General features: G+C 36.0%; 3 protein-coding genes across 11 annotated transcripts; 2 read left to right on the forward strand and 1 right to left on the reverse strand.

Annotated features, from left to right (window-relative positions):
• Positions 1–9: 9 nt before the first annotated feature.
• On the reverse strand, positions 10–4974 carry LOC117917622 (transcription factor bHLH69-like). Of its 6 annotated transcripts, none has more exons than XM_034833951.1 (9): positions 4850–4974; positions 3910–4216; positions 3703–3786; positions 3465–3539; positions 3193–3336; positions 2917–2979; positions 1529–1594; positions 632–691; positions 10–472 (listed from the first exon to the last, which is right to left on the reverse strand). In XM_034833951.1, the coding sequence occupies exons 1-9, from the start codon at positions 4957–4959 to the stop codon at positions 305–307; spliced, it is 1077 nt and encodes a 358-aa protein (XP_034689842.1). In that variant the 5' UTR covers positions 4960–4974; the 3' UTR covers positions 10–304. The 6 variants fall into 6 exon arrangements, with proteins under 6 accessions (XP_034689842.1, XP_034689840.1, XP_034689839.1 ...); XM_034833949.1 differs by having other exon boundaries at positions 3703–3822; XM_034833948.1 differs by having other exon boundaries at positions 3703–4216.
• Positions 4975–6297: 1323 nt separating this feature from the next.
• Positions 6298–11083, forward strand: LOC117918875. Of its 3 annotated transcripts, none has more exons than XM_034835833.1 (7): positions 6298–6469; positions 6679–6752; positions 7394–7502; positions 8136–8218; positions 9334–9492; positions 10224–10325; positions 10609–10700. In XM_034835833.1, the coding sequence occupies exons 1-7, from the start codon at positions 6388–6390 to the stop codon at positions 10609–10611; spliced, it is 612 nt and encodes a 203-aa protein (XP_034691724.1). In that variant the 5' UTR covers positions 6298–6387; the 3' UTR covers positions 10612–10700. The 3 variants fall into 3 exon arrangements, with proteins under 3 accessions (XP_034691724.1, XP_034691722.1, XP_034691723.1); XM_034835831.1 differs by having other exon boundaries at positions 6300–6469; positions 10590–11083; XM_034835832.1 differs by having other exon boundaries at positions 6300–6469; positions 6682–6752; positions 10590–11083.
• Positions 11084–13671: 2588 nt separating this feature from the next.
• LOC117918873 (protein IWS1 homolog 1) lies at positions 13672–26798 on the forward strand. 2 transcript variants are annotated; one of them, XM_034835827.1, is made up of 11 exons: positions 13672–13834; positions 13944–14424; positions 15212–15331; positions 22834–23054; positions 23137–23266; positions 23381–23443; positions 23528–23605; positions 24151–24242; positions 24371–24436; positions 24541–24694; positions 26323–26798. In XM_034835827.1, the coding sequence occupies exons 1-11, from the start codon at positions 13815–13817 to the stop codon at positions 26419–26421; spliced, it is 1524 nt and encodes a 507-aa protein (XP_034691718.1). In that variant the 5' UTR covers positions 13672–13814; the 3' UTR covers positions 26422–26798. The 2 variants fall into 2 exon arrangements, with proteins under 2 accessions (XP_034691718.1, XP_034691719.1); XM_034835828.1 differs by lacking the exon at positions 13672–13834 and adding an exon at positions 13839–13857.
• Positions 26799–27646: the final 848 nt, after the last annotated feature.

Consider the following 27646-nt stretch of genomic DNA (forward strand, 5'->3'; position numbering starts at 1 on the left):
AAGAGCAGAGAAAAGCAAAGCAATTAGTGCGCCTGTCAGGCTCAACATTGCTGGAGGGGTAAATCTTCAACAAAGATCAAGATCATGGGCATCACCTAAAAGCCTCTATTCTCTCATGAATTGGGTTGGCTTCTGATGGATGCACCTCCACTAACTCTACACATCGATTACCATTTTAGGTACCAAAATTTGGTTAGAGAGAGAGTCTGTAATCATAAAAGACGGGAGAGAGAGCTCTTCTGAGAGCCTATCAGCTTCTGCTGCTCTGCATAGTTGGGACTACACCTTCAACCAATGTCAGCTTCTACATTGTCTGGAGTAAACCTTCGACCAAAGTCATGGGCATCACATAAAGGCCTCTACCCTCTAATAATTGTGTAGCTTCTGATGGATTCACCTCCAGTAACTTTCCCATCATCTCTTCAAGTGGTTCTTTCAGCATCTGATCGTGTAGAATGTAGTGTCCATATCCCTGCCAAACATCCATACACTGTAAATCTTCCATACCAAGATGGGGGTGGGTTCTTTTTTGCTGTTTTTCTCTGAAGAGGTAAGGCTTTGCCATCAAAAAGGGAAATTTCTCACATGAGTTTGCTCAACTTCTATTTAGATATGGTTGAATAGTAAGCACCTCAAGAAAAATAAAAGGATCAGAAGTTGATTGACCACCCAATCGGCTTTGACTTAAATCCTGCACAGTGGAGTTTCATTAATATCCATGAAATGTAAACCTGTAACTCACTGCAACACCTCCAAATCTCCAATCAAGGAATATAGATTAAGGTGTTTTAAATAAATTATTAGTGCTTAAAGACAACTAGGGAAAAAAAAAAAAAAAAATCATTTTTTTTACTATTTTTTTTTCTTTCATTGATTCTTTCCAAGAGGCAAGAACCAAACATAGACTTAGTGAACAAGTGAAGACCTATAATTGCAATGTACAGAATTGCCAAGGTGGTAAGAGATTGTCATGGTGGTAAGAAACGACATGATTGCTAAGATGGAGGATATGGCTTTGAATAGAGTTGAATGCGGATTTGGAAAAGGATTCCACCAAAAGGGCTAGGTTTATGGCTTTGTTAAGTGGATTTGAATAAGTCAGGACCCAGCATCAGGAAACATCAGCAAAGACATTCTCATTTATTTGAGAGAAAAAGGATGCACCAGAGAGATAGCCACGTTACTTTAAAAACAATCTAGTGCCCGTAAGACCTATATGCCACAAGATGGGAATATCAAAGAATATTATTTGAATAAAATAATGGAATTAGATATCTAGGTTTGCCGGAAGGATTGATCAATTCTGTCCTGAGTTTAGAACATCATAAAGAACTGTGGAATTTTAATAACACCAAGAACTCGTGTGTTTGTAGAATTATCAAAGAGAACTGAGTAATATGTTGCAAAATGCTTTTTGATTCAGAAGAAATTTCATGAAACAAAAAGAAGGTATACAGGAATCTAGAGACTATTTGAGCAAATTTGTGTGCTTATTTCCATATCACAAAGTGCATGCTGTTTGACATACCTTGATTTGTAACTGCAAATGCTTGATATAGTCAATGATATCATCAAGAACGGATGCTTTACCACCCTACAAAACCAGAAATAATAAAGCACATACATTGGATAATAGTTCCTGAGGAATTAAAATCATAACACCATGCATAAACTATGTTGGCGAGTTTTCTTTTATGTGAAGAAGTGTTGCACAAGATTAGTTGGGATTGAATTTATTAAATAAAGCAATTAGGACCCTTGAGTTAATGAATCTATCTGAATCAAGCTGAACTGTGGATGTTTAGTCATTTTGCATTATCGAAGTGGATGTTAAAATTTCACTTCACACATTATCCTCTCATTCATTCCTATGTAAGAATGAGATATTTCAGTTTATAATGGAGGTTATCTAATATATGCACAAATCCAAACAAACAATTGCAATGAAATAGGAAAAAGTAATAAGGGTTAAGTTCTAAACTTCACTTACTGATGATCTAATGTGTTAGACGACAAAGAATTGTGACAAAGGATGAATTTTGATAAAATGTATCTAATATTCCATAAAATTCACTATCTTAGAGTTTATTTTGTCTTTATTGCCTTGCTAGGAGTAGTGGGATCCTTGTTTATTCTTTTTTTATTTATTATTATTTCATGCCTTCTATAAGGTATCCTCTTTCCTCTGATTAATGTTAGGACCATATATCAAAACTTTGTGTGAAATTTCAATGAGATCAGTCTATTCCAATTAAAATTAGTAACAGAGGAGCCTGTTAAATGGAGCCAGAGAGAGGATAAAGGTTTAATCTAAAAGTGTTCTATTAGGATAAATATGTTGAAATCATTTTGTACTGTGCAAAAAATGAATTCCATTTGTGTTGCTTTGTCGTATCTCCAGTTAAACAATTTCACATTAGAATTCTCAAAATAGGTTTGAATCTTCAGATGATGCAACATTTTCCCTTTGTGCTTTGCTAAAAATTTTGGTATCTACTCTTGTTGACCACTAGCTACTCTATTAATTTCACTGATATCATTACAACCCTTTAGTCAAAAATTGTGCAGCATTACTACAAGCCATTTTTCTTGACCAAGTCTTGTAGTTCTATTGCTGAAAACCATGTTCCTTCTAAATATTTTACAATTTTAACCAGCTCAGATCTTGTTCCAAAATGGTGTTCACTAGAGGGTCTAGAACCTGAAGAAAATATTTCATTATTGAATCTACAAATTTATACTTTCAATTGGAGGCAAATTTTGTTGGTAAAAGGTAATAGAATTAAAGAGATGCAAAGAGAAAATGGCTGAAAGAAAACACAAGTTTCAGGATATAGTGGTCATTATAAAATATATCCAGTGAAAAAAACTCCCTATTGAGACTTGCACATGAATGCTTGTTCCCACATATCTTACCTCAGAATGTGGGAGCAGTACTTGCAATGCTTTGAGTCTTTCAGAGATTCTTAGTCTGCGACGCTGCATTGAAAAACAGAAAGTTGGGGAACTGAAAGCATACAAGCAAGATTTTAATGACAGCTAACCAAACAAACAATCCAATTTTTTTTTCACCCAGATGGGCATAATAAATTAGATGTTTTCATTTCGAAATGAGATCTAGAAACTTAGCTAGTTCAGGTTTGCACTAATTGAATTAGCAGATCCAGTATTTAGTGAAGGAGTTATTCTTACACGGTCAGTTGCAGATGCCCTCTGTCGTGATGCACTGCTGCGTGGTTTCGATTGGAAACAAGGTGGAGCAATTGCTACTCTTGAATTGTGTTTAGAAACATTAAAATTATCTTCATTTAGTTCTTGTGTCCTTGATGTACAATCCTGTTTGTATGACATATGACAAGGTTTCACCAATAAGGAATTTTAAAGCTCAAGTGATTTATAGCGGCAGTGAAACTGGACAAAGGCTGATCCAGAATAAAAAGGCAGGTAAAAGTAAGAAACTTGACCTGAGTGCATATCTGGTATTGTGTACTGGTGAATTTGTTCACTTGTCCTCCATTCTGTGGGTTCAGGTATGTTACCTGTTGAAAAAAGCATATTGAATTTCTATCTTTGGAATGAAGGTAAGTCAAAAGCATGCATACATTCTGGACCATCCAAGCAAATTATTTCTCAAAAACTTAGTTCCAGGAACAGGGAAGAACTCCTTTGACATGGGGTCTTGCCGTTTCCTCCATATATTACCTCATTTTGACTAGAGCATAAAAATCCTGCTGCACTTGTTGAAGCTTCATGGTGGTTATTGAGTACAGGGACAGACAAATTTTCCTTCCAAGCATCCATGATAAGGGAAGGATCAGCAAGCTTAAAACCACATGCATTTGCCAAACTGTTATATAAAACCTCACTTGGAATCTCAGAGACCCCATTTACAGCATGCAAGCTACCAACCGGTAAAGGGATGGCGTCCACTATATCTTTTGCAGGAGCCTTATGGGGAAATGTTGAACTTTCTTCTAGAAATTTGACATAATTGTGAGATGTTGGCTGGCCATGAATCCACTGAGACAAATACAGAGCATTCGGAGGGTTCTCATTCTTTCCAGACCCCCTGGTAAAGTGATGGCTAGGATCATCTTTTGGTACATACGATGCATCATTAATACTCCCACCAAAAGAAAATGACATCAACTGCAGAGGATTCTCATGCCCACTTTGTTCTTCCATATTACCCATGGCAAAAGCAGCTCCAATGTAGCTGTTCACAAACATAAATTGCATAAACTGATGCCCAAACAAATATCCCATATGCTCAGCAGTTCAACATCAAATATAAGATAAAGCAAGAACCCAAAAAACAGACCCAACAACTTAACACTTGAACCTTTTTTTTTTTTTTTTCAAAATACAGTTTCAATTATGGAACTCAATCTGAAGCAAAAAGAACTCTGTTTACCATGAATCACCCATGAGATATGAACACTAACAAATGTTAGAACAACCACGATTTTAGCCAGAACCACCACCTAAAGTACAGAAAAATGATACTTAAAACTGAGAAATCACAAATGCGATTGAAGAAACCCTAATGAACAATAAAAAAAACAGACAGCATTCAACAAACAAACAAAAAATTACTCAAATCACTACCCCTTATTTACCAAAATAATAATCATAATATCAGATCAGAAACAAATATCATATTCTCGATTCACCGATGATCTAACCTTCATGTATGTTTCTACACACACATATACAGCACAAAAGATTAATATGAAACACTTGCACGATCAAACAAAACCCTAGATTCACATATCAAGAACACTTCAGCAAACCTACGTATTCAGGTAGAGAGAGAAATGAAAGAGGGGAAGAGAGGCGCTTCTCATACCTGGAAGGTTCTAGGGTTTTGATGAGAGCATGAAGGAAGTGAGAAAGGGAGAAATGGAAATGGAAATGAAAATGGCGTGCTTTTATACTGTACGGTTCTGCTACGTACATGCAATAGGCCAATGCAAAGCTGGCTGCTGGAATTGGAAATAGTGGGAAAGTGTGGCGTGTGGAGGTAAGAACTCGAAATACCTAAAATACCCTTCTCTTTTTTCTTTTTCCTTTTTTTTTTTATATATATATATGTTTTTTCTTTTAATTTTTATAGGTGCCTTGGTGAACAAGTGAGTCGGTGAAATGGAGGGAGACTTGCTTGCGAAGAAACCTCGAGAAAGAATTGGATCAATTGGGAAATAGTTGGCGGTGAGCGGTGACCAATTTTTAAATTTTATTAATATATAAAAGTCAAAACCCAATTCTCGTATTCGTATTTGTTATATTAATTTATTTTATATATTAATTTAATTGTTATAGATTTTTTATTATCAAAATATTGATATTTATATGAAGTTGAACAAATAAATAAGAATAGACATATACGAAAAAATTCAACTTTCATTATTCCTCTATATTCAATGTTTTCAAATAACAAATTGGTTATAGCATTTTACGGGATTGACCAACTATTGATTTGAACCAATAAAAACATATTCATGATAAATTTATAGTATTTTTGTATTATTTATTTGAAATAACTCATTTTAGTTGAATCCCCAAAAATAAATGTCTTAAACTACTAGATAACAAAGATATGTTTTTTGAATTGACGTCATATTAGAATGATGGTATGTATATTCATTTGAATATGTTAAAATTTTGATCATTAAATAATTATATAAATATATGAAATCATGGTACAAATTAAAAAAATCATATGAAATTATTACAACAAATTCCAACTAATAAAATAAAAGTGAGATTCAAATAGAATCAATATATAATGTCTTTTAATGTAAGAAGAAAAAAAAGAAAAAAGATTATCGTTCGATATTACAACTAAATATGTAAATTTTAAATGAGGTAGAATAAATTAAGATCGACAATTTGAAAAAATTATTAAAAAACGAATTATACTAATCAAATTAATACATAATTTTATGATTTCAATTGTTTTATTTTTATTTTAGTTCGATAAATACATTCATTCGATATAATTATGATTGTTGGTTTATTTATGTCTTATATCTCTGTTACAAACTCATTGGATTCCTTTATCGACATTTGTACACCCCTCTTCTCCAAGAAAATTTGAGTATCCCTCCACATGGAGGATAGAATAATTGATCTCCCATGTATATGCCAAAGGGATATTCGCATCATGTGGATATTGGAAAATGAACATTTTTGTCCGATGTATCGTAGATATTCACAAGCAATTAACTTAAATTAAATATACAAATAGGGAAACTTGTGTTTTGATGGGGCCATATAACGCTGAAGGCCGCGTTTGGCTGGACTTTTGGTTGTGCAAACATTTGGGGAGTCGAGGCTGTGTCTCTGAATCCGTACTCGTCGAACCCATCTGCTCAAGATTCAATCATGGCCACGCGGCCCACCGGCGAGGTTCTTCAGAGAGCACAAGACATTCTTCTCTCATCTCCTCTACAAGACCCTTCCAAAGGTTTCATTTTCGCAATCTACCACCTCTCCTTTTTGCCCCCTTTCTTGATGACTCGGGATTTCCTCGCATTTTCTTGATCTGAGTTTCATTTTCGGGACAAGATTTGGATACCCAGATCGCCATTTCATCTGAATTTGATTTTCTGTTACTCTACCTTTGTTATTGTTAAGAGAAATTGATTGATTTTCTGTTTGTGTCGTTTTATTTAGCAGGAGAGAATGAGAAATCTTGTGGGTTGTCGATTGAGAAAAAGATTGAGTTCCTTGAGAACTTGGCTGGAAAGGTAATTTTTATGGGTCTCCCCTTATTTTGCATAATCTTTTACTGAAATTTGGACTTGATTTATACAATTAGACTAATTCTCATGCTTTCTTTTAGGTTTTGACTTGTGTATTATTATAACTAGTACTTTCTGATTGCGAGAACATTCGATGTTAAATAGCTTCCATTTTCCACTTTTGGAATTGGAATTAACTAATCAGTGGGCAATTAATCAGAAAATGTAGTTGTTTTACTGATTTGCTAATTGGTACTGTTCAGAACATATGCATCTTGTAAGGAAAACATGAGCCATATAGGGCATGTGTAAAGGCTGTAGCGAGAAGTCTGCAGGTTTTGGGTAGAAGTTTTAACCATTACTTACTGGTTTGAGCATAAAACGATGCTTTGTATGGGAAAATTGATCGGGATATTCACAAATGATCCATAAATTTTTCAACAAGTAGTATGCAAGTTTTAGGTGTTGTTTATGTTTTAGAGGATACTATTTTGATGATCATCAGTATTGGGCATGTGTAAAAGATATGATACTAATTTGACCGTGAATTTTTTTATCTGGGGTCATTAAAGGAAAAACAAAATCGTACTCGGGATACACATCAAATTTGCAAATTATGCTGCACCTGACCTTTTGACTTGTTGCAGGTTAGCAACCGACGGTCTCGCAGATGGCTGAATGATCGTCTGTTGATGGAACTTGTTCCTCGCTTGAATGGGGATGAAATTAGGGGCTTGTTTGCTCCACCTCCTTGGGGTAGTGTATATTCTAAAACACTGTATTATCGTTATTTATCATACATGAAATTGCTAATATTTCTTTCATAAACAGTAATATGCAATTGCAAAAATTTATTGTCTTTATAATTATCTATGGTTTAGGTTGCAAATATTCTAACCATGTTATTAATATGCCACCAAAATATCCTCTGTTACTGGAAAAATAATTAGATATGTAATTCTGCTGGCATAATATTTACTCTTCAGAAAGATTAATAGACAATGGTCTATGAAGCAACCAAAGATAAATTGACGTCCTTTTTAGTTACCACACAATCTTCTATTTCTCCATGTTTATGATTGCAGCATTGAGTGCTCAAGCAATAACTTAGGATTTTTCTGTTCTGACTTTTGTTCACTTACATGCTTTTGTGAGATTGCAAAGAACTCGCCAAACACATTTTAGGAGTTTTAAAATTTTGTCATTTTTTTTGGGATTTTGAGAATTTTCAAAATTGTCTTATATGGTTTGAACTCATGGTATTTCATTTGCTTTTGATTAGGAACAAGACTGATATTTGTCCTGTACTTGGACATTTTTCTTATAAAGAAAAATAATACTGCCTTTAGCATGTTTTTTTTAATCATTGATCTGGAGTTCATTTTACAGGTGATGATGTGCCGCTGTCACCATTTTGCATGACAAATGTGGGAGAGTGGGACAAGTTTAGGAATATAGACATGGATAAACAGGTTTCATGCTTCTCATATTTATCAAAGCATGTTCCCCCTGAGTTTACCATTTTTTTGGGATATATGCTCAGACTTTGACACAACATAATACCAAGCCATGCGTGCACACACATTAGCGCGTGTCCCTGATATTTTTGGGGTACTAAATGATTTTCAAAGTGTGCTTTTCTACGAAACATGGGTAATAATCCAAATTTAATGTTTGTTGCTGACTTGCTGACCCTTTTCTTTTTCTTGATAGGCAAACAAAAGTAGTATTAACAGTGTCAGTGAAAAAGGGTGCACCAAAGTGGCTGACTCTTCTGATCTTTCTTTGTTTTACAACCTTTGGTGTTATTTTGGCTGGTTTTGGTCATGTATACACTTTTTCTTTGAAACATGAGTGTTCATTAGAAGAGAAGTATGTGATCATCCGAATTTTGATTTTATGGCCATATATTAAACTCATAGTTTGCTAAATTGAACTTTTCAAAACTCTATACATTTTCCATATGGTATGACAGCTTAAAATATTTAAATCCTACTATATTTTATGAAATTAGTTAATATATTATTCTATACTCCATCCTTCCAATTATGTTCATGTATGCATTATTTTTTTAATTTAATTTTTCACTATATAAACAACTATGTTTATGGTAACTTTTCTGCTTGTTCTTTGTGCTGCTGCCATATCTTTAGGCTGGTTTCTTTCTTCACATGTGCAACTTTGAACCTACTTAGCATGCTTTTATGGCTTGAATTTGGTATTATTCAATGCATTATGCCCTGCAGTTGATGGGCTGGTTTGTGTACCAGAAAGAATCATTATTAAGTTTTTCATGAAAATGGAAGATGACTTGTTACAGATTTTTGTTAGACTTTGGAATTTCTTGAATAATCGTTATAGTGTCATCTGCTACAACACAGGGAGTACGATAGTTTTGTTGACAAATGATATAGCAAGGTTCTCCAAAAGACACACGTATACACACCACACGCATATATGTATCGAGATGCTGCTCATTTGAACTGGTTATTTTGGTCATCGGGGTTCACATACGCATACGCATGCCATTTTGGCCTGTAATGGGGCAAAACACTTCAACTCTGGCAGTCTTTATTCATGTTTGTAGGATGGAATGATTAAAGCCCTAAAAGGCCCTTCATCGAAGAGGAAAGGCCATGTTGATGCTGATAAGATTGCAGTACTGAATGCATGGCATAGAGTAAATTGCCGAACGAGGGAGGCATTACGCCGTAGCTTTCTTTCAGAAGTTATTGAGGGCTATGAGGTATATCTGAATGATTATTTGCATAAGTCTATCTCTCATGCTTTCATTGAAACAATTCACCTCATTGATCTTGTACTGCTTGTTTGGTTTTTACCTTCCAAGAGAGGTTTTATTTATACTTTATAAACAATTTACTTTTCCTTAAATGTGAGTTGGTCTGGGATGAGCTCAACCCATGCCATTGAATTCAGCCAAAGCTCAGCTTGAGTTGAACCCATTATATCTATGGGAGATCAAGCCAAATTTAGGCTGGCCTGCACTATGTAGTTTACTGAACTTTGTTTTTCCTTTTTATGGTTTGGGAATTGAACTTTGCGCACACTAAATTTGCTTGTACTCCACCCAAAATGCTTTGTTTATGGCAAGAATTAAACTGATTCCTGCCCCCCTTTTTTAAGAAAAAGAATGGTTTCAGTTTAGCTGGCTGAAACTGGAAATTCCCAGACATCTCTGAGTCACTATTTTTGGAGCTGTTGTAAAAATATGATGAGCACTCTGTTGATTTGATCTCATTTTCTGTTCTGTTAAGGATCATAATTTTCTAGTTGCATCGAAACTTAATTATTTTCTGTGTGTTTTCACTGTTACGCAGCTTAATCATATTCATCTCAACCAGTTTATGCATTGATTAGATGATATATTTGCTGCTCATCTTTTTTTCACTCTTTATCTTTTTTAAATCAATTACAATGGTCATTAAGAAATATATTTCCTTTATTTGTTTTTTGCAGGAATGTTTACGAGCCTTCATCAAAGACAGTGGAGATGGAGATGTTCTTGTGCTACATGTTCAAGATCCCTTCCGCAGGTTATTGCTGCACGGGGTCTGTGAGGTAACTCTTCCTATATAAGATTTCGATTTGGCATCACTTTTTATCCTGGATTCGGGGCTATACTATTACCTTGAAATAAAAATATGCCAAACTAAAATGAAATTGGAAATTGTCTTTCTGTAAGCACTTTCAGAAGAAAATCCTGCAACTTAATGAAATTGGAAATTGCTTCTCTACCATTTGACTGCATTTGCTAAGAACTTCATCTACTTATATCTGGGTGTTATTTTAGCATCTTAATATTTGGAAAATATGTTTGGACAGTTCTATAACTTGGTCTCAGTGACAGTGACACAGTCCGAGGACGCAGAGTCATTCAAGACGACAAACATAAAGAAGAAGAAAACGGGTTCTGTTGAGCTCCCAAATATTACCCTATCCCATTTTCTGAAAATGTCAAAGGAAGGGTTTTGGTAACCTATAGGCCAAAATTCCATTCTTGTTTATAAATAAAACCATGCATGAAATGAATCCATGCACTTTCATTGTAAACTTCAGTCATCCCCTGTAACAATAGTTTATTTTCTCTGTAACTTTGAAAATATTTGTTCTGAATTATTATTTCTCCCAGTCAAAACAAGCTAAGAGGTTGATTGTGGAGGTTAGGACCCATTAAGAGCATTTGCTTTGATGCTTCTTAAAAGATGTTGTATGTTAGTCTATCTTGTAGAGATTCACAATTTCGGTTCTTCGCTCCGTTCCTAACAATTAATCTCAACATCTATGAGCATAAATCACAGAATAACACTCGTTTGATTCTTGGTATTTTTTCTTCCTATTTTTGCTTCACTTGAATGCAACAATGGCTTAGCTCTCTGTGGTTCCCTGGAGTTGCTTTTTGCTTTTCCTAATTCTCTCTTAAATGTGTGTTACAATGATGGAGAGCATTATTAGATAAGTGTGTGGTGGTGAAAGAGATACTAATGAAGTTCTAGTGATGAAAGAGAAATTAGTGGTGGTAACAAAAAATTTAGTTGGAGTTCATGAGAGAGAACAAAATTAACTGTGAATGAAAAAGTTGGGTGAAGTGGTAGAAATGAGAGGGAAAGAGATTTCATGACAAAGATAAAATAAGTCGTGAATTGTTGGGATATAACCTTTAAAAACATGATATGATGTAACAAATGGATTTAAGATTATAATGTTTAATCGTTATTTGCATTAATATTTATTTAAGCATTCAAGTTTGTACTGCTTGCATCGAATATGACTTGGAATATCCTTTTTTTAATTGTTAAAGGTTAATATTTTAAGCATTCAAATTGAGGACTAATATTTAATCGTTATTTGCATTAATATTACCCTCTTTTTGTTGTATTCTTTACTAGATGTATTATTGAATAAGAAGTTTCATCACTCATTTACATTATTTGTTTAAACAAATTTAAATTTATTAATAAAATTACTACATTGTTTTAAAAATATTAAAATTTTGATATATAATTTTCCAAAATGATGAAAAATTTTCTATTAAGATTTTAATTCTTTTAATTTTTTTTTAAATATTTTTAGAATAAAACTTATTTTTCTTTTATATATTTTTCATTTGATTGAATAATTTGATATATTATATTTTTTTATATGAAATTATTTAATTTAATTTGGATTCTATTTTCTGATATAAAATTCTTTAATTTAATCTATTTTTATTTTTTATCTTTACAAACAACAAATAATAATAAGTTTTACAAAATATATAATGGTTTTAAAAATAAATTAAAAAATATTTTTTAATGATTTTTTTCATAAGAGTTTTTAAATTTAACATAAATTTTTATTTTATTTTCTTTAAAAGAAAGTGTATCGCGATCATTAATTTTTTATTTATGTTTCACTTTTTTCATTTAAAAAATGTCTTAAAAATTATAAATTTCATTATTTTTAAAACACACTATTAATATAATCAAAGTTATAAAAATTTATCATTTAAAGTTTAGAAATTTGAATAACTATTTCATTTTTCATCTTTAAAGTTTGAGAGGTTTTTTTTTTTTTTTTTAAATTATTATTATTATTATTATTTATCTTTTTTGTCATTCTCTATTCTTTTCAAATTTTTCGGGTATGCTATTTGTTTTTTTTTTTTTACCAAAGCACGTGAGGGAATATGAAAAAAGTCTAAATAAAAAAAAATGGATAGCATACTCGAAATAGTTAAAGAGAAATATTTGAAAATAATAAAGAATGACAACAGAGATAAAAAAAATTTCAAACTTTAAAGATGAAAAATGAAATTGTTAAAAGAATTTTGAAAAGTTTTCAAACTTTTAATGATAATTTTTAATAACATTTATTATATTAATAGTATGGTTTTAAAGATAATGAAATTTATAACTTTTAAGACATTTTTTGAATGAAAAAAGTGAAAAGTAAATAAAAAATCAATGATCTATACACTTTCTTTTAAAGAAAATAAAATAAAAAAATTTATGTTAAATTTAAAAACTCTTATGGAAAAATCATTGACTTATATTATGTTGTTAAAAATTATATTTTTAATTTGTTTTCAAAAACCATTATATATTTTGTAAAACTTATTATTATTTTTTGTTTACAAAGATATAAAATAAAACCTAATTAAATTAAATAATTTCATATCAAATAAAAATATATAATATATCAAATCATTCAATCAAATTGAAAAATATATATAAAAGAAAAATAAATTTTGTTCTAAAAATGTTTAAAAGAATTAAAATCTCAATAGATTTTATTTATTTATTATTTTGATAAATTTTATATCAAAATCTTAATATTTAAAAAAAATGTAGTTATTTTCTTAATAAATTTAAATTTATTTAAATAAATAATATAAATGAGTGATGAAACTTTTTATTTAATAATTATCTATAATATAATAAGTGTTATTATTAATTTATTATTATTTAATTAAATATAAAAGTTTAAAAGATTTAAATATTTCAAAATGAAAACACTATTACCATTACAAAAAGTAAAAGGTTTCATGTGATTTTTTATAAAAAGAATTAATTTATTTTGATGAAAAAAATGAAAGATAAGTTAGAATAGGAAGAAAAAATTAATAATAAATTTAAGTATTAAATACATTTTATTTATTTTCTCCAAAGATTTAAAATACTTCAAATGTATTATTAAGAAAAAAAAAATGATTTATGGTATCGCTCCAAACAAATCTTAAGTATCTTTCATCTTAATTCTAAATCTAAAATCAATATTATAATCAGAATTCTGAATATGCATATTATAAATAAACCAGAATCGACTAATAAACATTGTAGAGATGCTGAATGTGAATGCCAAGTTGTATAAAATTAACGTAAGAAATGTAAAATAATAAAAAACACAAACTGCAGAATTGCAGGATTACCCCCTCCCCTCCATGGCTGGCTGGCTTCTTCTATAAATTCAGCTTCCACAATTTCTCTTCTTTCTCTCTGAACTTATATCGTTCTCTCTCTAATTTCCGCACTACAATTACATCGCTGAAACGTTTCTTCATCTCCATCAATGGGTTACGAAAACGATCCGTCAGTTTCTCTCTCTAACTTAGGTTTTTTTTTTTTTTCATTCTTTTCTCGGAATTAGGGTTTTTATCTTTTTAATTGCTTGAATCGGTTTTGTTGTTGTTTGTTGCAGATATCGCGATGAGGATGGGGAGCCGTTGATGGACTTCGATGAGGTCCAATCCGATCGGGAAGTGGAGGATCAAGGTCATCTCCTCCAAGACGACATCCCCGATGACAACGACGACGATTGGCGCCGCCGGGAACGGTCCCCGACGCCGGTGTACGGAGACGACTCGGGTTTCTCTAAATCCAAGCCAAGGAAGAGGCTAGTAAAGAAGAGCGCGAAGGAGAGCCCCCTTCACTACCCCGGGATCGACGAGGATGACTCGCCGGCGGCGTTTCAAGGTGACGTCGACGAGGATGATTTTTTGAGGAAGAGGAAGGATATTGATAGTGGAAGCAAGAGGAAGGAGAAGAAATTGAGGTTGGAGAAGAAAGATAAGGGGTTCAAATCGGGCTTGAAGAAGGGGATGTCGAGGCGGTCCAAGGATCAGGATGGCGATGCAGAGGTGAAGGAGCTTTGGGATACGATTGCAGGAGGAGATTCTGAGGTACTTTCTTTACTATATTATTAATCTTCAGCAAATTACTGGAATTTCTCCTGGTTTGAGAGTTAAATCTGTTTGAAATCGCGGGAATTGCGGACAAATTTTTGGGATGAAACATGTTAATTTAGTCACTTAGCATACTAGGGCTTATGCTAATACAATGAATTATGATTGTTTTTCTGATTTAGTGATCTAGAAAAGTTGGAAATTGGAAATTAGGGTTTGGGGGTAAATCTGCTTAAGATGAACTGATTGGGATTATTATTGGATATTTTGATCTTTGTGTAAAAAGATACTGGTTTTTAAGTGAATGAGATCTTTTTGGAATCAAATTGTGATTTGTTTGATTTGTAGGAAGTCTGAGATTTCAGTAATAGAAGTTTGTTTAATTATTTGCCAATTGTTCTGTTTTCTCTGTAGGTGCACAACAATTATGGTTTATTACTTTTCTGGTAAAAGGAAGCAGCCACAAAATTGGTCTTTGCTATGTATATGATTCTGTAATTTAGTGAACTTTGATTCCAAATTTTGAAGCTAATTTGTGTTTTCATATTTTTCTGGCTGTTCCTGATACTCTCTGACTGTGTAAATCTATATCAGGGTTTATTCCATATGGTTTGTATGATTTCATATGCTTGATCATGCACAGAATTGATAGAGCCACACTCCTTTCTTTGTTTGGTTGTACCCGACTAAGACTGTTTTGAAGCTTACTCATGGTGAATCATGTTTTCATTGAATGATGAAATGATTCTTTATTCATATTATTTTGTCTTTTGGAATGCTGTAGGATGATCACGAGGGTCCAAGGACTGTGGATGATGATAACTTCATAGATGATACTGGTGTTGACCCTGCTGACCGATATGGAAGTGACCGTGAAGCACGTTCCCCTGGTGATGCTCCTCAGGTTAGGATGTCATCCCCATTTGAACTTTACATTTGATATCATTTTTTGCCAAATGAACATTTGGTTGACTAGAATGAGGAATCCAATTTCATGATTAGTGTTGATAATAATTGCCTTTTGCTAAAGGTATTTTGGTTGGCTGGTGGAATATGGGCTCAAAATGGGAATTGATTCCTTTTTTTTTGATAAGCAAGCAAATATATTCAAGAAGGCTTAGAAGCCGCAAAGCATACAGGGAGTATACGATGCTACAAAGACCCCTCAAACAAAAAACAAAACAACCCAACCCCTAATTGGAGGTTAACCACTCCAAGAAACCTATTAGGGAATTCGACTCCATATCAATGTACACTTTAGCCCAACCCCAAATATTGTACACAAACAAAGTTTTTAACTTCTGAAAAGCCAACACTCCCCCCTTAAAAGCTAGCCTATTTCTCTCCTTCCATATTGTCCAAAAAATTTATAGCGGGATGACTTTCCACACTTTTTTCCTTTTTCTCCCTACAAAAAAGCCTTTCCAACTACTAAGAACCTCCTTTACAGAATTAGGAAAGACCCACTGTACACCACACAACGCAAGAATGATATCCCACAACCCTTTTGCCACTGTACAATGAATTAAGATATGATTGATCGTTTCCTCTTCACACCCACACAAGAAACACCGGTTAGGGAATTGCCACCCTCTTCTCTGCAGCCTATCCAAAGTGAGAACCTTCCCCCAAGTAGCTTCCCAAGCAAAAAAAGCAATTTTGGTTGGAACTTTGTCCACCCAAATATTGCTATGAGGGAAATCCGCTCCTTTAGTATTTGCCAACATACTATACGCTTTTTTTTTTTTTGATAAAAAAAAAAAAAATAAAATAAAAAAAATTGCCCAAGTCTTCAAACAGCCCGTCCTCTCCTTCCTTCCAAAACACCAAGTCTTCCTCCAAAGTTACTCTATAATCCCTCAACACAACTAATAAATTGCCCACCAACCCTAACTCCCAATCATTAAAGTCCCTTAACAGCCTTAGATTCCACCCTCCTTGACCCAAATTTTGATCCCAATATTCCTCCACTGTGACATTCCTTTGGGCAGCCATGGAAAAGAGGTCCGGGAAGCCTTGGGACAGCACATTGTTTCCGCACCAAGGATCTGTCCAAAACCTTATTTTATTGCCTTTTCCCACCTTGAACACCATATTTTCCCAGCACCAAGCGGACTCCTTCAAGATTTCCTTCCAAACCCCAACTCCAAACACCCCGTTTGCCTTCCTTGTCCTCCACTCAAACTCCTCTTGCCCATACTTAGCCTCAAGCACTTTTTTCCAAAGCTCCTCCTTGGCACACGCGAATCTCCAAATCCATTTGCCTAGAAGAGCTTTGTTCAAACAAACAAGTTTCCTTAACCCCAATCCTCCATTTTCTTTATCCGCGCACACCACCTCCCATTTGACTAAATGAGCCTTGTTCCCCCCGTTGGCTCCTCCCCACAAAAAGTCTCTTTGAAGCTTTTCAAGCCTTCTGGCCACTGATTTAGGCATACGGAATAACGACATTTGATACAAGGGAATGCTGGCCAGCGTACTCTTTATAACAGTAATTCTCCCTCCTTTGGACAAATATTGGCGTTTCCAAAGAGCAAACCTCCTCCTCACTTTCTCCTCCACCCCATCCCAAACGGAAGAGACTCTATTAGGTGCCCCAAGGGGCAGCCCCAAATAGACAGTAGGCAGCTGCCCCACCCTACACCCAATTTCAGCAGCCTGCTCAAGCACCCCTTCCACCTCCCCTACCGGAATGACCATACTTTTGTCCAGATTAATCTTTAGTCCTGATGCTGCTTCAAACCAAAAGAGGATCCAACTCAAATACAACAAAGACTCTTTCTTTGCCTCGCAAAATACAATTGTATCATCCGCAAATAGTAGATGAGAAATATTGACGGCCTGCCCTCTTCCTCTCCATATCCTACAACCATGGATGAACCCCCCTTCAACGGCCCTAGTGATTAACACACTTAGAACTTCCATTCCCAAGACAAACAAGTAGGGGGAAAGAGGGTCCCCTTGTCTTAGCCCTTTTGAACTTGAGAAAAACCTAGCTGGAACCCCATTCACCAGCACTGAGAACTTGGCAGTGGAGATACAGCTCCACATCCATCCTATCCATTTTGGCCCAAAGCCCATCTTTTGCATGACCTTTAGTAAAAATTGTCAATTGATACTATCATACGCCTTCTCAATGTCCAATTTACATATTAGACCTTTCTCTCCCTTTTTTTTCCAAGAGTCTATTACCTCATTTGCGATTAGGGAGCCGTCAAGAATCTGTCTCCCTTTGATGAAGGCATTCTGATCAGGGGAAATCACCTTTTCTATGACTTTTTTAATCCTATTGGCCAGCACCTTAGCCAATAATTTATACAATCCCCCAAGCAAACTGATTGGCCTGTAGTCACCTAAGTCCTCCGCCCCCCCTTTCTTCGGTAACAAGACCAAAAAGGCATGATTTAGGCTCTTGATGAAGGAGTTCTGTTCATGGAACTCCTTGAACATATCCAAGACATCCTCCTTCACAATCTCCTAACATCTTTGCCAAAAGGCCACTGTGAATCTGTCCGAACCCGGGGCTTTGTCCCCATTCATCCCCATTAAAGCTGCATAGATCTCAACCTCAGAAAATGGAAGCTCAAGGGCTTCAGCTTCTGAAAGGCTGATCTGCTTCAGCAAAATACCCCCTATATCCGCCTTCCAACCTGGGTTTTCCGATAGGATCTGCTGATATGCATTTGCAATTCCTTCCCTCACTTCTTGTTCCTCTGTAATCCTCACCCCATTTATCTTGATTTTATCCAGGGTATTGACTCTCCTACGGGCATTGCCCATGCGGTGAAAAAACCCCATGTTCCTATCCCCTTCCCTTAGCCATAATTCCCTAGATAGCTGTCTCTAGTGCACTTCTTCCATCGACACCCACTTTGCATAATTCTCCTTAGCTTCCTTTTTGTGACCTAACTCCTCCTCTGTTAAATTTCTCTCATCTTCCGCTAAATCCCAACGCTCCACTTGCTGAAGGGCTTCAACTTTGTTTTTCTCCAATCTTCCAAAAACCTCCTTGTTCCAAATTTTTAAGTTTTGTTTCAATCCCTTCAGCTTAGCCGCTAACCTGTAGCTCGGCCTGCCTCTAACCACTATCCCTTGCCACCACCACCCCTCTTTCAGATCTTTGAACCCCTCAGCTTTGAGCCACATATTTTCAAATTTGAAAGGGGATGGACCTCTCCTTAGCCCTCCTCCCTCAAGCAGAACCGGGAAGTGATCCAATGTTGGACGGGGCAATCTTCTTTGAAGAACCCTATTGTATTGGTCTAGCCAATTGGGAGTCGCTAGGAATCTATCCAACCTGGCCCACGATTGATTATTGAGCCCCCCACTCCAAGTGAAAGATCCCCCTTGCAATGGGACATCAACAAGCCCTAAATCATCTATGATCTGGGCAAACCTCCTCATAGCTGAGGTGATCCTCCCATTTCTACTTCTTTCAGCTTGGTACAGAGTTGTATTGAAATCGCCTCCTAAACACCATGGCTCCTCCCACAATCCTCTAATTGCCCCAAACTCTTCCCACAAGCACTCCCTATCTTCTCTGGAGAAAGGACCATAGACCCCCGTGAACACCCAGATTGCTCCATCTCCCACATTCCTGAATCTACGGGAGATGGAAAATTGGCCCTCTTCCATCCCCAACATCTCCAGAGATCTTTTATCCCAACAAATCAAAATACCCCCTGCCGTTCCCATAGCATTCAACACCTTCCAATCAAGAAATCTCCCCGGCCTTAGACTCCTCACCACCTCTTCAGACATAACTTGCATCTTTGTCTCTTGAATACAGAACATGTCCACCTTTTGATTTCTGATAACTGACTTGATTACTTTCCTCTTGGAACTATCATTCACTCCCTTCACATTCCAATTCAAGATTCTTAAATTCATTGGACAACTGCACTTTGGTTCCCCCTACCCTTGGTAGGTCCTTTCTTCTTAGTATCCCCCTCATAGTAAACAGAGCACTCTAGTCTCTTAATCTCCCTTTCAAACCTTGAGGTCTCCAACAGACCTTTGCCTACTATCTTCTCCCTCCTTTTCCTGATTTTGCCCAAAAAGCTCAGGATTTCCTTCTCCAGACCTTCCGTTGAGAAGCCCAGAAATTGACTGAATTTAACCAGGCTACTCTCCTCCCAGTTAATCTGAGCTTCCTTCCTACCCTCTTGGACTTCCGTCTGGTTTACAGTCCACCCCGAACTTCTTCCCAAAGGGTCGACACTGTTGACCTCAACCAAGTCCCAACAGCCATCCCTTCTCCCTATATGTTCTTCTGCACTTGGTCTTCGTGACCCACTTCCAATCAGAATTCCCTCCTTTCGCACCCCAGAATGGTCGTAACACTCCCTCTCTGGAGTCCGACCAAAACAAAAGAGATTAGAAGAGGAAGACCCTTGAGCCCTGAAACCCCCCAAATTTGCATCTAAACCATACCTCGCATCTTCTTCCTCTAACATCCTTTTTGCTCTCGGATGGTTGAGGTCCAGCTGCTGCCTTCTCCCCATTTCTTCTTCTCTGCATCTGACGAACTCTCTCTCCAAGTTGTCGTTTTTAATATGACCGTTGGAGCCAGAGGGATAGGTTTTTAAAAGAAGCCCACTGTCCATGAGATGGGCCTGGGCTGATATGGCTTTCCCTTTATGAAGATGGCCTAGACCAGAGCTAGCAGCCTGCCCCGAACTTCTGGGTTGCCGTGGCCCAATTTGATCCCCCTTTGAGGCTTCACTTCCTGATGGCACTGAGAGCCCATAAGCCCAATTCAACTCCCGGCCTGGATCCGCAGGCCCAGTCTTCTATCCAGGCCCCTGCAACAAGCCCATTTGCGCCTGGGAGCCCATTGCAGCAGAGCCCACGTCTTGCGTCAGACGACCAGTCCCATCCTCTGACTGACACTGCGCCTCGAACCCCGCACACACCATCTCCTCCACTCGCGCCCTGGCGCTTGTATCTTCATCACCTCTAACCTCCCCTCTTGGACGACTCCACAGGCCGCGCTTTCTCCCCTCTTCCTGCCTTAACGACGGCGCCGCCTCCCACCATAGGGTTAGGATATATGTCATCTCTTCAACCCCTATCTCCATCGAGCCAGGGATATTCTCGCCGTCCGATCTAACCAAAATCCTAGCCCACTGCAATTCTTCCATGCTCTCCATCTGTGGGTCGACGTCTAAAAACCCACCGCAAGCATCTCGCACCCTTCTCAACACCGACGGGACCCATAGCGAAATTGGGAGCCCCAATATCCTCACCCACACTTCCTTTCTTGCCTCACCTTCTTCCAAACAACCCGATCTTGGGTTCCACCGCTCCAAGTCCAATTGAACTCCTCCCACCACCTTATTACTAGAGAGAAGAACCCGCCTTGCTTCTTCCGCTAATTCTAATTTTAGTAATACTCGCCCTTTTCCCAGACTTGCCATCCCCATCTTGCCTTTCAATCCTCAGGCCTTTGCCATTTCCCAACCCAAGTTTTCCAGATCTTCCCCTTTTGCATTGCTAGGGCTCCAACTTCCAATCAGGCAATGTTCCAGCCTACTGAGATTTCTACTTAATTCCTCCCGTTCCACCTCCACTCGAATGTTATTGGACCCCTTATTCCACCAACCCTTCACCGTGTCCGCAAATGATCTTCCCTTCACCATATCTGGACGCGACCTTCCCAGTGCCTTCACCTCTTCTTGTTGTTCCTTTTTGTCAATACTGATATCCATCTGACAAAGAGCCTCTACCATCGTCGTCCATCCCCTCTTATCCCCTTTGCCCTTCGGGATACATATACTGTATCTCTTCAACTCCAAATCAACGACCCCTAATCGCAAAAAGCAACCCACCCTGTTAGTAACACGCACCAGGGAGAAGCTTCTCCCCTTCTCCTTCCAGCCCTTTTCCCATCTTCCTTCCCTCACATCCTCGATGCACTGGTGTAGACCTTCCATGAACAGCCCTACGCTATTCAACCCCATTCGCACCCAAGACGACACCCCTTTCTTACTTTCCGTTATGATTATTAGGGTTTTTCCTCCCCTCTCCACCATTTCCAGCTCAAATGTCTTGGACTCCACCCCCAAACTGCTCGTCTTCCTTTTCCTCCTATTCTCCGCGCGACGAACATTCTCACCGCTGGCAGCCTCTCTCGCTCTCTCGCTCATGCCTTTGTTGCCCTAGACCCCTTTAGTCCATTCTGTTGTTCAACTGGTTCAACTCCATTTTGGTGTTTGAATGCTAAAATCAATCCATGGATGGAATCCTGTATTTCGAATGGTTGGTTTCATGATCTTGCAATGGATGGGCTAGTAGGGTTATCTTATGTCTTTCCTCCACACTCCAAAATCCATGTGGCTCTGCTTCAACTTTTATCCTAGGGTCTCATGAGGGATATTTCTCTCTCCTCTTCAAGTTTAAAAATGGTCAATATTTGTTTTATGTTAAAAACTTTCCTTTCTTCTTTCTTCCTGTGTTTTTTCTTTTCTTGAATGGTTTCCTTCATAGTTTGGGATTTCATTGAGGGTACTTGCTCAGTGTGATGTTAAAAACTGCTTTTTTTTTGTTTTAATTTTTTATTTAGCCCAAAGAACCCAATATTGCAGTTGTTACTATTTTTTTTGTTGTCTAATCCACTGTTTTAGTGGTGAGAAAATGAAGCAAAAGAATGAAAGAAAGATTTGTTTCTTTTTGCTTCCAAAGATGGTTAAAAATTTGAAGAAATTCCATCTTTTTTGCAGTTTTGATGCTGTAGTTTTAGTTATTAAAATCCTAATTAATGAGTGATTTAGGATTCAAACACAAGAATGAAAGAAAGATTTGTTTCTTTTTGCTTCCAAAGATAGTTAAAATTTTGAAGAAAAAGTATTTTTTTTTTTGCAGTGTTGATGCTGTAATTTCAGATATTAAAATCCTAGTTAATGAATGATTTAGGATTCAAATTCGATCAACTTATCTTGCCTGCATTTTCCATCAAAGAAACTAATTTGACATTTAGGAGGGGCAGTGGGAAGTATATGTTCGAGTGAAACGGGTGTTATGTGAACAATAATCCTCTTTTGTTCCATTCCTACTACAACCAAATAAATGCTTTGAATTTTTGTTCCATTTTGTGTCCCTGACATATTCAAATCCTAGAATGAGAATTCTTGTACATTTCCTTTCCTGTAGTACCCGAGATGGTTGTCAGATCATCCAATCCAAACCCTGCTTTCTGATGGCCTTTACTCTTCTAGGCAATGTGTTTGTCTAGAATATTGGTATGAATCAATGTTGCTGTTGATTTCAAAATTTTGAAGATAGAGCTTTGTGTTACTATTTAGAGGGTTACTTATAACGTGTTGTGCTATTCAGTTACTATTTTTATTTTGAAAGTAATTCTATTTTTTTGGATGATTTTAAAGTTAATTTCCCTGATTTTGATAGGCGGAAGAGGGTGAAGAGGATGAGGAAATTAAGCAGCTCTTCAAGATGGGTAAGAAAAAGAAGAAAAATGAGAAAAGTGCAGCAGAAATTGCATTGCTTGTTGAGAATGTCATGGCTGAGCTAGAAGTTACAGCTGAAGAAGATGCAGAACTGAATAGACAGTCAAAACCTGCTATTAATAAACTCAAAAAGCTCCCTCTTCTTACTGAGGTTCTCTCAAAGTACGTTAGTTGCAAATCATCATTTTTGGTCCATCTTGTGTTTGTCTCTTCTTCTTTCTCATTTCAACTACTCTTGGTGCAGGAAACAACTCCAGCAAGAATTCTTAGATCATGGGGTACTGACCCTTTTGAAGAATTGGCTTGAACCACTTCCTGACGGAAGCTTACCCAATATAAACATCCGAGCAGCAATATTAAGGATCTTAACTGATGTATATACATGGTTTCTCCTTATTTGATTTAATGACATGTATATACATGATTAACTGATTCTTGCTTCTGAAGAAAACTTTACTTAGAACCTGAAATGGGCTTCTTCCTTGCAGTTCCCTATTGATCTAGAGCAGTATGATAGAAGAGAGCAGCTGAAGAAGAGTGGTCTTGGAAAGGTTGATTTTGCCTTATGAAACAAATTTTTGCAGCTTGGCAGTTGAGGGAACAAGGGTGTACTGATTTACTGTATTTTTGTGCAGGTCATTATGTTCTTATCAAAGTCTGATGAGGAGACTACCGCCAACAGAAAACTTGCTAAGGATTTGGTTGATAAATGGGTAATTGAATAAGTTTCTTTACTCACCGTATCCATATGTATTTGGAATCACTTTGCCTGTCCTACTTTATATTTTATTTGGGATAGCTGTGACATTTGTCTACATGGTGGATGTATGTCTCCTTTTTCAAGGATTATACCTGGAGATATCCTCTCTCAGATTTAACATGGGTTCTCTCCCTTTTCTGACAATTCCATCATAGACGTCCAACTTCTCATCATGCAGTCATGGAGAATGGAGTCTGCTCCATTAGACCCCCCTGTAAATGGGTGTCAGAACTGGAATGGATCTTTATGGATGTTTTATTCTGTGCAGATTTATGCATGCATATTCTGTGCCTAATAAGAGCTCTATTATTAATGTGAACTTATTAGTTCTGAAAATAGGTATCTGAAAAATGTTGTTTGGTTATCTTTACCTAAATATCTATATTTACTTTTTTAACATCAGGTTTGTTTCAGACCTTTTTCTTGGTTTCAAGTTTTGAAATATTTGTATTCAGTGGCAATAATATTTCCATGTCATTTTGAAAATTATGAATGCAGAGTCGGCCCATATTTAATAAGAGCACAAGGTTTGAAGATATGAGGAACTTTGATGATGAGAGGGTTCCCTTTCGGAGGCCATCTGCAAAGAAGTACTTATTACCTTTCTGTCTAGCTTTTTTTATATGTGAATTGTCTCTATTTTTCCCATCCTTTGTTTCTATTTTTATATTTCTAATATTCTTTTGCCTGAGGTCTTATCTTTTTATTTCCTCTATAGGCCAATGAATAAAGCTGCAGGAATGGAATCTAGAGATGATGATCTTGATTTGGCTGACCTTCCACAGTAAGTTTTTATAAAATACTCCATCTTGTTCCTCCTACTCAACTCTTGATTAGCCATTCGAACCATGCACAATCAATGAATATATTTCATTGACTACAATGCAGGGAAAGGAAGTCTGGACAATCATCTTCTAGGTTACATGCGTCAAGGCCAGAAGCAATGCCGCTAGATTTTATAGTGCGTCCTCAGTCTAAGATTGATCCAGATGAAATTAGGGCCCGTGCTAAACAAGTTGTACAGGATCAACGTCGTCTGAAGGTTAGTCTTCTCTTTCCATAGAAAAAAGTTAACAGTCTGGGTATCAAAAGCAGATGATTACTTATTCTGACGCTGATTTGGACCACTTGCTCCTTCTAAATATTCCGATAATATATTTGAATCACTTGCTTCTGTTAAATTGTGATCATCAAGGAGGAAAAAAAAAACCTATTATCTGAGGATATAAAAGAATGTTTTGCCAATGCTTTTAAGCCGTTGAAATTCTAGTTGATTTGGAGATGGATAAGTATTCTGGACTCATCTGAGTCTAGTCAAAGCTTCCAGTGAGTAATCTGGGCTAACATATGGCATTGTTTATTTCAATACTTTTTATTGCATGAGTGCCATGAACCGTGCATCTATATAGCGTCTTCAACCTTAAAATAGAGGACAAGCCTCCGATTTTCTGTTGTTATTTCTTTATAATTTTTTATATTAGAAAAAGAAAAAAATGAAAATGTTATCAAATTCGATTTTTTTTTTTTTTTTGATAAGTAAATAAATTTCATTAAAAAAGAGACGCTAAAATAGCGACTTTAAGTATACAATACCTATACACCTGCCTTCAAAAAAGCCAAAATACAAAGAGAACCGAATACCACAACCTACTTAGAACCCAACCAATCAATAAAATTAGCTATAGTTAGAGGGCAATCGTCTATGAATAACTTAGCCTCAACCCAGAAAGTAAGAATAAAAGAGTGTTTCAGTCTCTGAATTGACAACAATTCATCCTTGAAAGCCAATCTATTCCTCTCCTTCCAAACCGTCCAGAAAATGTGAAGAGGAGTAGCTCTCCACGCCTTCTTGCGATTTTTGCCTAAGAAAAAACCATTCCAACTTATAAGGGTCTCTCTAACTGAAGAAGGCAGAACCCAAGACACCCCAAATAAAGCAAAAAGAAGATCCCATAACGCCCTTGTTCTTGAACAATGAAGAAGAAGATGGTTTATGTTCTCCTCTTTCTCAAGACACATAAAGCATCTATTTGCCAAGACCCATCCTCTTTTTTGGACCATATCCAAGGTTAAGGCTTTGCCCCACGTAGCCTCCCATGCGAAGAAGCTAATCTTGGGCTGCACATTCACATTCCACTGTTTTGAATTAGTCTACCTTAACAATAAAATCATTTTATGATCTGCATCATTTATATAATAAGGAGGCCCATCAATCTACTGTGGCTATGTGCTTAGCAAACTGCTTGAGAGCCATCCAGGCAATTGGAAAAAGATAATTTATTGTGAAACTTTCCGAAGAAAATAATGGAAGCAATATCGAGATGAGACCGAGTTTGGGTGGTTCTACAGAAGATATGAATAGGGGGTTTCGCAGTTCAAAATTTCAGGTTTTCTGTTATCTGGTCTGCTGTAACATAAGATATATCCTCTTTGCCCTTCTATTGCGATTCACCGTGAAGATTTGATAACATCTTCAATATTAAGATATTGGGACTGTCGGATGAAGAACTATGAGCATAGATGTTTTTATTTGACCCGTAAACTCCTTAAAAGATCTGAATAGTTGTCTTCTATTGCTTCACATGCTGTGTATAACTTGGAGACTTGTTTTTATTGTGTCCTTTTTCTTAGACAAGTTCTGAATACTGTTTAATTGTGATTTTATTGCAGATGAACAAGAAGCTGCAACAGTTGAAGGCACCCAAAAAGAAGCAGCTTCAAGCTACAAAACTGAGCGTTGAAGGTCGTGGTATGGTCAAATACTTGTAGTGTCATGACTCATTCCTCTGCTCGGAATACATGGGGCTGGGATATCGGTATGAACACCTTCAATCGTGCCAACTACTTCCAAGGCTTTCTGTGAAAGCTCGGAGAGTAGAGTACCTTAGGGGCCATCCACACTCACTCATATGTGAGCCCTTCTCAACTCAGATGGATTCTTAACTGGCCCACCCCGAGATCCATACCCTCCTTTGAGTTGGATTCTCATCTCTATGTAACTTTTTAAATATGCATTTTAAAACGCTGGTCTGCTGTTCTTCCTTCCTTTCTTTCCTTTTTTTTTTTTTTTGGTTGGTTGCTGCTCAATTCTCTCCCGAAATAATGATACTAAATATCTCATATATGAAAAAAAAAAAATTCTTCAATTTGAATGAAAAATCTTTGCTATTTAAGCACAATTTGTCAATTTGTGAGTAGTTTTCTTGTGCTATGTGGACATGCTTATATCCAATGTGTCTTGTTACATATATATTATTGGACAAGTGGTTTATCGGAATTTTGGATAAGTGGAAGCATATTTTTTTTAATTAAAGTATGCGTCTATTATAACATTGTAATGGTTATTGAAATTTAGATAGAAAATGAGTGAAAAATAGTAGATTGTAGGAAATTATAAAGTATATATTAAGTGTGCGTTTTGTAGTGAAGTGGTTGTAAAAAGTGTTTTTAACCCTTTTAATGCTTAAAAGATAAACAAAAGTTTAAAGGTAAGAAAGTATAAAAACATTTTTTAAAATAATTATCAAACGATTTTTAAACACTTTATAGGGTTGGTTTCAACACAAGAATATTTTGTCCATGGGAAGGATTGAAAGGGTAAAATGCATTTAACCCTAAAAAGTTTTAAAATAATAATATCAAAATGAAGTTATTTATATAATTTTTAAAATATAAAAATTATTATTTTTTCAAATGTGTATATTAGTTTATCTCTTTTAATCTGATATTTCTGAATGAAATGAGACTTGTATAGCGTCGTGGCAATTCACTTATTTAAATTAAAGGATAAATTTGGCAAGGGATTAAAATTGAAGGGTAGTACAGGAGAATTAAACATGGCTAGTTGAAAGGTTCTGACCGTTGTTTTTGAAGATACTTTTTTTAAAAAAAAAAATGTTTAACAATAAAAAAAATTATTTTTATTTTTTATTTTTAAAAATAAAACATAAAAGGATTTTAGAGAACATTTATTAGTTATTTTTAATTATTTTTT

The sequence above is a fragment of the Vitis riparia genome, chromosome 7 (assembly GCF_004353265.1).
Source record: "Vitis riparia cultivar Riparia Gloire de Montpellier isolate 1030 chromosome 7, EGFV_Vit.rip_1.0, whole genome shotgun sequence".
Classification (NCBI taxonomy): Eukaryota; Viridiplantae; Streptophyta; class Magnoliopsida; order Vitales; family Vitaceae; genus Vitis; species Vitis riparia.

What these genes read in the sequence shown, in the direction of transcription:
- LOC117918875 (XM_034835831.1), top strand. Translation starts at nt 6,388, where the DNA reads ATGGCCACGCGGCCCACCGGCGAGGTTCTTCAGAGAGCACAAGACATT. An exon ending in ATATAGACATGGATAAACAG is followed by an intron (nt 8,219 to 9,333) that starts GTTTCATGCTTC and finishes TCATGTTTGTAG; the next exon opens with GATGGAATGATTAAAGCCCT. An exon ending in AAGTTATTGAGGGCTATGAG is followed by an intron (nt 9,493 to 10,223) that starts GTATATCTGAAT and finishes TGTTTTTTGCAG; the next exon opens with GAATGTTTACGAGCCTTCAT.
- LOC117917622 (XM_034833948.1), bottom strand. Translation starts at nt 4,959, where the DNA reads ATGTACGTAGCAGAACCGTACAGTATAAAAGCACGCCATTTTCATTTC. An exon ending in TACTGCTCCCACATTCTGAG is followed by an intron (nt 1,595 to 2,916) that starts GTAAGATATGTG and finishes CTGGTTTTGTAG; the next exon opens with GGTGGTAAAGCATCCGTTCT. An exon ending in ATCCTTTTATTTTTCTTGAG is followed by an intron (nt 473 to 631) that starts GTGCTTACTATT and finishes GATGTTTGGCAG; the next exon opens with GGATATGGACACTACATTCT.
- LOC117918873 (XM_034835827.1), top strand. Translation starts at nt 13,815, where the DNA reads ATGGGTTACGAAAACGATCC. An exon ending in TTGCAGGAGGAGATTCTGAG is followed by an intron (nt 14,425 to 15,211) that starts GTACTTTCTTTA and finishes GGAATGCTGTAG; the next exon opens with GATGATCACGAGGGTCCAAG. An exon ending in AGAAGAGTGGTCTTGGAAAG is followed by an intron (nt 23,444 to 23,527) that starts GTTGATTTTGCC and finishes ATTTTTGTGCAG; the next exon opens with GTCATTATGTTCTTATCAAA.